The sequence below is a fragment of the Larimichthys crocea genome, chromosome VII, assembly GCF_000972845.2.
Source record: "Larimichthys crocea isolate SSNF chromosome VII, L_crocea_2.0, whole genome shotgun sequence".
Classification (NCBI taxonomy): domain Eukaryota; kingdom Metazoa; phylum Chordata; class Actinopteri; family Sciaenidae; genus Larimichthys; species Larimichthys crocea.
In genome coordinates, this window is record NC_040017.1 from 13,528,084 (window position 1) to 13,539,285 (window position 11,202).

Below are 11,202 nucleotides of genomic sequence, written 5' to 3' on the forward strand. Positions count from 1 at the left end.
TGACTCGGAAAATGGCATTTCCTGAGCTTCAAACTGGAAATACGGCTTGTGTGATGTTGGGATTGATTCATTTGTACTAGAAAAAAAAACGGACCCTTAAATAAAAACATCTTATTTTTCTCTTTTGTCAAAGAAGCACTTTTGCAAAGTTTTGCCAGGTGAAGAGGTAAGAAATGCAATTAACTTTAAAAGATGTGGTCTAACTAATGCGATTTTTTTAAAGCAGGACTGTTTAAGACAAGACATCTTAACAGTGAGTTTCAGTTTCAGTGAATTGTTCATAAAGTGTCACATCTCTGAAAAGAGAAAACTAGTCATGTTTATTCAAATCTAACACCGGTTTTTACAACATTCATGAGAGCACGTGAATGCATCGTCAGTTGCGCACTGATTCCGTCGCTCCTATTGGTCAATCCTCCACCGCGCCCACTCATGGCGACACTTACTCTCGCCGGGTACTTCCGGGCATGTGCACAGCTGTCCACCCCGAGATGTAAACAAACTACAGCCTTGTCGTTTTCTATCAGCAGCCTCCTGTTAACCGCTGTGACTGTGAGATAGTCTGAGGTTTAACATTTACGCCCTTAGCAGCATGCTAAGGTGAGCTCACCGCGAGCAGCCTGACGTCGTGGCGGGCTCACAGGTGAGCAGACATGGGCTCCGTCCGCTGGGCTTTCCGCTGCGGGTCGTGGTCACCGAGCAGGTCTGACTGGCTGCTCGCTGCTCGCTGCGTTCAGCCGGAGGAGAGAGACAGGATCGGACAGTTTGTGTTCGCCAAAGATGCCAAGTCAGCCATGGTGAGTCTTCAACTTTGTGTCGCTTCATGACATCATGTCGACGTGTAAATAACACACTGACACTTTCTCACACACAAGGCTGGCAGGTTGTTGCTGAGGAGATTTGTGTGTGAGAAGATGGGCATCCCCTGGTCAGAGATCAGACTGGAGCGATCACCCAGAGGGAAACCTTACCTGGCAGCACCGCTCAAGGTTCACAGCGTTCACTTCAATGTTTACATGTCACCTGTGTACTGCTCTGTAATACTACAAACTACAGTACATGTCACCTGTGTACTGCTCTGTAATACTACAAACTACAGTACATGTAATCTGTATACTGCTCTGTAATACTACAAACTACAGTACATGTCACCTGTATACTGCTCTGTAATACTACAAACTACAGTACATGTTATCTGTATACTGCTCTGTAATACTACAAACTACAGTACATGTCATCTGTGTACTGCTCTGTAATACTACAAACTACAGTACATGTTATCTGTGTACTGCTCTATAGTACTACAAACTACAGTACATGTCATCTGTGTACTGCTCTGTAATACTACAAACTGCAGTACATGTCACCTGTGTACTGCTCTGTAATACTACAAACTACAGTACATGTCACTTGTGTACTGCTCTGTAGTACTACAAACTACAGTACATGTCATCTGTGTACTGCTCTGTAATACTACAAACTACAGTACATGTTATCTGTGTACTGCTCTTTATTACTTTCACTAACAAGGACCACGCCCGTACAGATGGAGTTTGAACATGTTTATTACAAGTGACGTTCGGGAAGCGTGGGTGGTATGCTGTGGGAGGGTTTAGGGAAAGAGAGGGTGAGAGGGATGAAGGGATGAGGGGTGAGGGGAGGAAAGGCGAGGGGGATGAGGGATGAAGGGAAGGAGGGATGAGGCGGGACCATCGGCAGAGTGGTCCTGAGGTTGACCGGAGGAATCCTGGAAGGAACCTGGGGGGATGGAGACTCTGAGTGGGGGAACCGTCTCTCTGCGTCTCTAGGATTAGAGCCCCTGGTTCCTGTGTGGGAATGGAGATGAGAAAAGGGGAGACAAAGCGAGAAAGGGGGTATGGGGGGGGTGGGATGTGACAGCGGCGTCAAAGAAGGAGTGGAAGGAAGAGGGAGTGCTTAAGTACATGGATAACGGAAATTGAACGAGTACGAGGCGTGGCCCTTATTCCCGAACCCGGTTTATAAAAACCCCATACAAACTACAGTACATGTCATCTTGTTATCCCCGTTTAAATCCTTTAATACCATCTTATTCCACGCTGTCTGATAGTATTCACACTTTATATTATCTTCTTCCAGCTCTCTGTTGTAGCTGTACTCTATGTTCAAACACAAGACTCTGTGTATTTCTTAATGCTTCTCCATTTTATCAAATATTCCACATGCTTTTTTTAAACTTTGGTGACCACACTAGAACTAAATAATACAGTCTGGATGTACGGCATGTGCTCATTTGCCAGTAAGTCAGTGAAAAAAGTGTTTTAATACCCTTGTTAATAGCCACCAAACTAGTTAAAATATATCCACCATTTGATTACTGCCTTTGTGCCTGTGTCCAGGTCAGATCAGACTTTGACCCTGAGCCCCCAGCCTGGAGTTTCAACCTCTCCCACCAAGGGGACTATGCCGTACTCGCTGCAGAGCAGGGGCTACAGGTCGGAGTGGATATAATGAAGACGGAGATGCCAGGTAAACATTGAGGTTAACAGTTAAAGCAGCACTAATAATATCAAGCAATATGCATTGATGCATTGAGATGTGCAAATATTTTACTTGAAGTAAAGTGATAAAATCAGAATCACTTTTATTGGCCAGGCCAAAACTCTGGTTACACTTCTGTCAATGTACATACAGATATAGACCGTATGGTTAAAAAAAAACAAGGAACCTGACAGGTAAATGTTAACAGAGCAGAGCAGAGTGCAAAAAATGATGAAATAAATATGGGTCTGTACAGCAGGTTGTATATATACAGTATGCATAAGTGATGATATTTACGCTTTAAGTTAAATGTAGTGCAGTGAGAATTTTTTATACAGTAATGCTCCTGACATTTTGTGTCCGGTTTTGGTAAAAAGCTAAACTCTGATGAGACTTTTAGAGATTAGTGGCAACATGAGAGGGACTGTGAGAGTAAGGGCAGCTGTGGGAAGAAAATAAAAAAGAGGGGCTGATGGCGAGATAATACTGAACATTTTTGGCCATTATTTGGGGATGTTATTTTAGGCGTTGTGCTCCAGAATAGTGTCAGACTGGCAGAGGTTTAATGTGGGAAGGACACACAGAAACGGCGATGGAGAATAATTTTCACAACAACATTTACATCTAATTGGCTGTCCACAAAAGAAAATCTAAAACCACAAAAATCTGTGTCAGCTTTTCATTCCCACCGTCCCACATTAATCATAATAAATCCATAACTGCCAAACCGTTAACTATAATTAGCCAAAGCATAAGGCACAAATCTCTAATTTGACCACAAGGGGCCAGTGTTGACTTGTGTATGTGTAGGACAAGGCTGCTTGTATGTGCAAATGTGTGTGTGTGTGTTACAGTCACATTCCGATCTGTGGTGTTATGTGATGTTTTTATAAGAGGAAAGAGTCAACACTCTCAAATCTCAAAGAATGATAATAATAATGATAAACTTGGGAATGCTTGTTTATATCTCCCTCCTTCCCCTCTTCTCTCTCTCTCTCTGTCTTTTCATTCTGTCTTTGTCTCCATCCTCCTTCCATTCTTCCTCTTTCCTTTCTTTGGCCCTCACACTTCCCTTCCCCTCCCTCTTCTCTCACCCTTCCGCCTTTCCCTCCAGGTAGCAGCACTGTGCCGGGGTTTTTCCGCATCATGACTCGTCAGTTCACAGCGTATGAGTGGAGCGTCATCCAATCAGCCGGCCCGGAGCACCAGCAGCTCGCCACGTTCTACCGCCACTGGGTAACCATGGCAACCATAATACCCTGTCGTCACATTGCATTGCTGCTGGGCCCCACAGGCGGCGTTTTTAGTGCACACTGTGTGTGAGAGAGAGAAGGAAACATAGGGAGAAAATAACACTACTAGTGTCCTTTTAAGACACACACAGTTGTACATTTTACACGTGCAAACTCTCACATTCGGTCCTTCTCTATCTCTGCAGTTCATCCTCGCAGATACACACACAAAAAAATTCTTTCCTTCATATATTTTCTTTCCTACAGACACACACACACGCACACACAGATGGACAGCGACAGCAACGGTGGTGCTAAGTAAAGATGTTGTGAGATTGAGAGGGTGGCACAGAGACGTCAAGCTCTGATATCATCACCACATGTTGACTAATGGCAGAGTTTGACGGTTGCCATAGCGATTAGCCTTGTAATACTGTTATTGTGGCTCATTGGCTGCTGAGCAGGGTTGGTTTTGGCTGAAGACACACACATTCACACACACACATAAAGAGTCGCTACAAACTGTTATACATGCATGCTTATATTCCCATCTGTTGTGGTCCACAGCTTTGTCAGACATACAGAAGTCCTTTTTTTTTCTTCATGTGATCATTTTCTGCATGTAATTAGTAATACTTCCACTTGAAACCTGACTGGGTTTCCTCCCTTTCCCACCAAGTCCCTGAAGGAGAGCTTCATCAAAGCTATCGGCACAGGTCTGGGCTTCAACCTGCAGAGGGTGGAGTTTCACCTGTCCTCTGAGCCACTCACACAGGGCCGGACGCTGCGCCTGACCAAGATGCATCTAGATGAGGAAGAAGAAGAGGACTGGATGTTTGAAGTGAGTGTTTTTTGAAGAGAGGTGTGAAGAGTAAGACGGACAAAAAAAAACAAAAACCCTCAGGATAGATATCTTTGTTTATTTTCTGTCAAAAGCCAAAAACAGACTTAAGACAGATTTAAGAGTGGTTTCACTTCATTTCATGAGATCACTGACAGTTTTCTTTCATGTAAACAGAAACGTGCAGTTTACCTACAACTCCCATGCCTCCCAAAAGGTTGCGTTGGAAGCACTCTGCAAGTGATCGGTTGCCAGATTGACATACTGCCATAGCTAATCTCATAGCTTGTTCTGTGGGTTTTAGTCACGTTTTTCATACTTCATTTGGATTCTTCTCACTGTTTTATATCGCCCCAAGAGAAGCTACGTGCTCTGCCAAATGTTGTTTTGAGCACAAATTAAAGGAATAGTTCAACATTTTTTGAAAACGTGCTTGTTCACTTTGTTGCCAAGAGATAGATGAGAGAAAGAAATATATAGCACCCTCTCACCACCATGTCCGTCAGTTAAATATGACCGAACTCCATCCTTCCTGTCTTTCTCCATGTTATCTCTGACATTTTGCTGATGAACTCCATCAGATATAAAGATTGTTGAATACTGCAGCTAGTTTTTATGTAATTGGAAAAAAATTATTTTATAGTTGGACTAAAAAATACATCTTTGTTACTTCTCATTAGTGAGTCTGAGAATAGTAACATGTCAAACCAGTTTGACTCAGCCAGTAGGAAATCAATGAGCTTTAAAAGCAGAGGTTCAAAAGACCCCGGCAGCTCTGCTGTGGGGTCCTCCGTCCCCAGTGGCTGACCTCTTGAAAGCATCTCCAAAGTGGATCACAGGTGGTCTTACAGAGAAATACACACAAGATTACAATAGGGGGGCTCTCAAGTGGCTCTCCAGCCCTCCTAGCACCATGACAAGAGATTAGAGGAGTGCCAGAGCAGAAGAATCATCTGTTGCCGTCACTCCTCTCACTCCCCTCTCCTTTTTCCATTTCATCTCCTCTTTTTGGCTCCTCTTCATGTCTTCTCTCCTCACCTTCATTCCTCCTCTCCTCTCTTTGATGTTCTCTCCAGTATCTCTTATCTCTCCTCCTTCAGCCTTCTCTCCTCCTCTCTTCCGCTCTGTATTTTTCCTCTCTATCTCCCCTCCCCTCCTCCTCCTCCTCTCACTCCTTCCTCCATGGCCAGTGGCAGAGGAATTAACAAGTGACTGCTAAAAGGTTACCATTGGTTTGAAGAGCCTGATGTTACGTATCCTCTCTCTCTCTCTCTCTCTCTCTGGAGGTCATGGAGGCCTAATGCTGTTTTAGTGTCTGTGTTTTCACACCAGAGAATAACAGCTCACTTATATTGATCGCAGGTAGAAGGTAATGCATGTGTCCTCTTTTTCACTATAGTAACAGTGATGTAGAGGTTGTGTTATGTTTTGGTACAAAAGATAAAGAGATTCAAAGTTGTAGCAAGAACCAGTGAAGCAAAAAGTAATTATTATTTTATGAAAGTGATGTTGTCACATTTTTGTCACGTTTATCCAGTACGATGTTTTGGATTTAAATAACCTTTATCAGGTGTATGAACAAGCGCAACAGTTCTGTATTAATACATGCATGCAAGAACGATTGTCAAGATAAGTTGAAATGGACTTTTAATGATGCCACACCAGGGAAATTCACTTGTCACAGCAGCTCGTACACACAAGGTGGATAAGAAAAGTCATGAAGTCATGCTGGTGTTAAAGAGTCTGACAGCTGCTGGAATGAAGGACCTGAGGTAGAGCTTCCTCTTACATGGTGAGACATGGTAGGTCATCTTAGAAAGAGACCAAATGATAAACAAGATTAAAATCTAAATCTTAAAATAAGTTGATCAACAGAAGCTTTAATTGCAGCTGTTTTGATAACCAAGTTAATGCTTGAGTTTGTTCATCAAAAATACCAAGCGTCATCTTATATAAACGTACATAAATGGTTTACTTCAACAGCATCCATATTACAAAGCTGCTCTGAGCAGAAGTCAAATAATTTAATGAATGTGTATTTTCTTATCACCTATGGAATAATGTAACGGCATCTAAAAAATGAGGAAATAGAATATAGATATGAGTATAATATTATAGGTATAACAAAGAATGTAAGTCTTTGAAAGAACTGAGTACTGACCATCCCAGCTGGCGTCATTAAGAATCATTGACCATGACAAATGCACCTAATCCTCCAATTTGTCCTCAACTCTGAACAATAATAAACTGTGCTCCACCGAGAAGCAAATCATAATGTTTACAATGCAACAAGGATAAGTGCAGTAAACTAGGACAAACTCAAATTAAAAAGACAAGATAATATTAGATTATGAAACAAAGACCAAGAGATTATAACATCACGATAAGCAGGAGCTCTTGTTGTTTGTGTGTTCAGTGAAGACACGTGCTTCATAATGTACAGGCGGTGAAGCTAGTCCTCTCTCTGTATGTCCTTAAGAACAGTGACACACATTGTCATTTGTGATCAGTGAATGACTGCGGTGACCTCGAGAGGTCAAATGAACTCGAGCTGAATTGATTTCTCAGATTTGTCTTCTATACAAATAGACACGCTCAGAGCTCATGAGCAGCAGGGCTATTGAACGCGTGTTCTCTGGTTCACTGTGTGCTGATCGGCTAGATCAGAGAGCAGCTATGAGACTTATTACTTCCTGCTGACCTCAGGTCATGTCACCCCAGCAGCCTCTGGACACAGACACTGAGGTACATGATAACATGGACAAAAAAGCCGGCGCTCTCCTCCTCTTAAACAGTAAAATGACAAAACATGCAGATTTAAATACAGGCCCTGCTGATGCAGTTTTCCTTCCTTTAACTGCAGCTATTTTCTGACTAACCTTGCACTACCACCATCGTATTTTTCCCACTTACAAAGGCGATTGGCAATAATTCTGATCCATCTTTTAGATTGGTGTTTCAGGACAATTAATCAGTATGTTTGATTCATGGCGTGTGTCCTTGTGTATATAGAATAATAGAATATTATAGCATGTTTTATATTAAAGTAAGCCAACAGTGGGAAAACAATAACCAGCATAGATTCTAAAGCAAGGCTGGAAAACTGGATTTTTGCTACACATATTAATCAAGTATGTCGCAAAATGGATTCATATCTTCAAGCTAGGGACTGACATTTTTCAGTGAATGCGTTTATGCTCAATGGTGCCCGGTATCACGGTACCCGTTTCTGCTCGGGAAACCATGTGTGACTCGTAAACGTAAATGGTTATCTGACTGAAGCGTTTCTCGCTCTCCTGCAAAATCACGCAAACACACAGCAGATATTAACATGTATGTATTCAGTAGATTACGAAGAGGACACATGCTGATAAGGATGCACATATGCATTATCGGTCGTGCAGTATTTCTGTTTAATATATTTGTATGTGCTGATGCGTGTTCACGTGTGTTTCTGCAGGAGAGCTTGCTGGATGCTGACCACCATGTTGCTGTAGCACTCGGACCAGCAGTCAAACCAGGCTCTGCAGTAAGGATTCATAAAAAGTTGAAAGTTGCTCTTGTACAGAATGACTAACCATTTTTTTCAGGATGCATGATTAAGGGGTTGTTGTCAAAAGTTAGGTATGTTATGTACAGTAAGACATGTTCTGGTTCACTCTCACTGCTCTCATAGCGTTACTTTCAGCTGTACTGTCATTGTACACTACCTGCTCAGCAGTAGCTTGAGAGACAAATATTTCCCTTCAGGTCATAATTTATAATCTTTACCAGACATCGGCAAACAAACAATATGACGATGAAAAAGTCGTATGGGGACAGAAACAATCTTTTGCTAATCTCATATCATTAAAACCAAAATATAATAATTTCTTTGATAACCTAATACTGAAACGAATCAGCAGTTGCAGCACTATTAGACTCTCTTCTTCTTCTTTTCCCCTCAGAATTTCCGTCCATCCCTTCTTCCTCCCACCACATTCACACTGCTGTCGTTCAGTGACCTCATCGCCTCCGCCTCACCTCTGACAGAGGAAGACCCTGCCTACTGGGACAGCTTCAAAGTGAAGGCTGAAGCCCCACCGAGACAGAGAAACACACGCATCTAAATAACAACACATACACCTTTTCAGGAGGATGCCAAGAAAAGAAACACACAAACGGGCCACACAAATACTGCAAAGTACATCCAAACATTTAATGATCAACAGATTGATTTATTGACTTCTTATCACCGTGTGCTGCAGATTATGGTGTAAGATTCTGCTCTGTGTTCCCATGTGGATCATGGTTACACGAAGTGCAGATGTTTTTGCACACAAGTCATTTTTGATCTTTTTTTTTCTCTATTCCAGTTTTCCAACAGTTATTGTGTTTAATGCAAAGCAGCACATACAGTATTTGACAATCTTTGTTTTTGATCTTTTCAGCCGTGCTCTTATGATTATTTATCAATATGCAGAGGTATTTGAGACGGTTTAGATATTGTGCTATCCTTTTTTTAATGATATTTGAGACGGTTTAGATATTGTGCTATCCTTTTTTTAATGATCTAAAGCAAAATCTAATTAAAAACAACGAAGCTTTTGTTTTATGTATTTTTCTTTTATAAAGTGAAGCAGTACGGTGCAACTGTGCAAGATCTCATTTTTTCCATGTGGCTTTGTCATATTGTAACATATTGTGTGCGTGTGATGCTGTAAATGCCTCTCTTATCTCTTTTTACCATTATCTCATCTTCCATGAATCTTCTCCTTCCTGTCTTTCTCCATGTTATCTCTGCCATTTTGTCTCCATCTTTCCCCTTCTCTGTCTCTATATCTTGTCTTTCCATCTGGAAGCCTATCTATTTTAATCAAGGACATTTACTAGACCATGGCGTTCTCTCTCTCTCTCTCTCTCTCTCTCTCTCTCTCTCTCTCTTTCTTTGCAGTTCATGTCTGCTCTGTCCTCCCCCTCTCTTGAGGACAGCTCGTCTGCACATTTAACCCTTGCATCTGCATCACACTGCTTTAAGCACAACCTGTAATCATAAGCTTTCTCCTCTGTTCACACAGAAGGGAATGACTGAATGACTGGCTATAAAGTTAGAGGTCAAGTGATATGTACATGCAGCCATGTATGCAGCCTGTTTGTCACATTATATACGACACCTCCCCTTCACACGCCTGGGGCGAACAGATACATAAACACCATGACCTCATGGTGATGAGGGAGCGTTCAGCTTGTTACTGTAATTATTTGAGAAAAATTACAGTGTAGTGAAGCCAAGATCAGTGAGGTATCTCATTTCAAATCAACAACAAATACAGAGACGGACAGCATCCTAAGAGCAGGTGAAGGATATTATTAGCAGTTATATTTCTGACGTACAAATTTTCTGAACTGCTATGACCTCACACACACGACCCTGACACTCATCCGAGCTGTGTGACATCGACATGAGATGACATGGACCTGCAATGTAACACCATGACCTGTACACCTGCTGCTCATCTTCATGTCAGGTGTGACTTTTTTTTCTTTATTTCTTCTACCTTCTCACCATTGATGGTGCCTCTGTGACCTCTGCCTTTTGAGAGAATAGAGGGGAAATTATGGGTACTGATGAAATGGCAACTTGCTGTCCAGGTGCTTTTGCGGAGGTCCTTTGTTTGGGTTTTGCATTTGAGACGCACTCAAGTATATAGTCTATCAGAGAAAGTTAATATCATAATTTGTCTCAAGGGTATATTATTTTTGGGTCAATAATTTTTGCTGAACTATTCTGTACACATACAATTTATTACATGTCTGTCGGTCCTGGCAGAGGAATCCCATCTTCTGTTGCTCTTCTTGAGGTTAGATTACGTCCCGGAGGACACTGAGCAACTTCAGATGTCAGTGTCACTTAGGTACGACCAGATCTATTGGATGAGGCAACGACCAGGTGAGAGAGATGAAGATGTAGTCAAGACCACCAAGACAAAAGCAAGACGTTTAGAGGTTGGGACCAACTTTCTTTGGGTGAGGCCGTGTCAGTACTCGTAGTGCTGTGTGTCGTCTTGTGGATGCTGTTTTGCAGAAGTCTTTGTGGTTTATTTTTGTGGCAAAATTTTATTACAGAAGATTTGGTTGACGTCTCCCTCCAGACAGTCACAGCTTCTTCTTGGTCTCTTACGTTCACTTTCTTGGAGTGTGTGTGAAGGTGGGTCATTACTGGTGACAACTGTTAACATTACAAACATTTTCAAACTGCAAAGAGTAACAATCTTCAATAAATAAATTAGACAATACACAGGTAATTTAATGATTTCCCTGCACTTGTGCTCTTGACTGGTCTTGTCCGAAAACAGACGTAAAAGTCAAAGACTGATCGCAACGACTACAAAACTAAGAGAGGACCCAGCTGAAACTGTAGTAATCATAATCATCCTGTGACTAATATTCCTGTGTTATTATTCAATGTGACTGAATGACCTCATGTTTGTGTTATGAAACAAACAAAACCAAAAAACAGAGGACCCTGGATGGATGATGGTCCAGCAGAGTAGAGCCTGAGTGAAAAGAAAGGAAAGGTACACATCTTGGCAGCTTGTGCCAGACAGAAACAAAAACAACAGAAGTCAG

General features: G+C 41.9%; 1 protein-coding gene across 3 annotated transcripts; it reads left to right on the forward strand.

Moving 5' to 3' along the window:
* Positions 1-423: 423 nt before the first annotated feature.
* aasdhppt (aminoadipate-semialdehyde dehydrogenase-phosphopantetheinyl transferase) lies at positions 424-9,088 on the forward strand. Of its 3 annotated transcripts, XM_019260973.2 has the most exons (7): positions 429-797; positions 876-989; positions 2,379-2,508; positions 3,635-3,756; positions 4,432-4,593; positions 8,054-8,122; positions 8,541-9,088. In XM_019260973.2, exons 1-7 carry the CDS (start codon positions 654-656, stop codon positions 8,700-8,702), a joined length of 903 nt encoding a protein of 300 aa, XP_019116518.1. In that variant the 5' UTR covers positions 429-653; the 3' UTR covers positions 8,703-9,088. The 3 variants fall into 3 exon arrangements, with proteins under 3 accessions (XP_027136751.1, XP_019116519.1, XP_019116518.1); XM_027280950.1 differs by lacking the exons at positions 8,054-8,122; positions 8,541-9,088 and adding an exon at positions 4,771-5,007 and having other exon boundaries at positions 424-797; XM_019260974.2 differs by lacking the exon at positions 876-989 and having other exon boundaries at positions 428-797.
* Positions 9,089-11,202: the final 2,114 nt, after the last annotated feature.

Excerpts from the sequence above, each read along its gene's own strand:
- aasdhppt (XM_019260973.2), top strand. The coding sequence starts at position 654 with ATGGGCTCCGTCCGCTGGGCTTTCCGCTGCGGGTCGTGGTCACCGAGC. Across the intron at positions 2,509-3,634 it reads AATGAAGACGGAGATGCCAG|GTAGCAGCACTGTGCCGGGG; the intron begins GTAAACATTGAG and ends CTTTCCCTCCAG. Across the intron at positions 4,594-8,053 it reads AAGAGGACTGGATGTTTGAA|GAGAGCTTGCTGGATGCTGA; the intron begins GTGAGTGTTTTT and ends GTGTTTCTGCAG.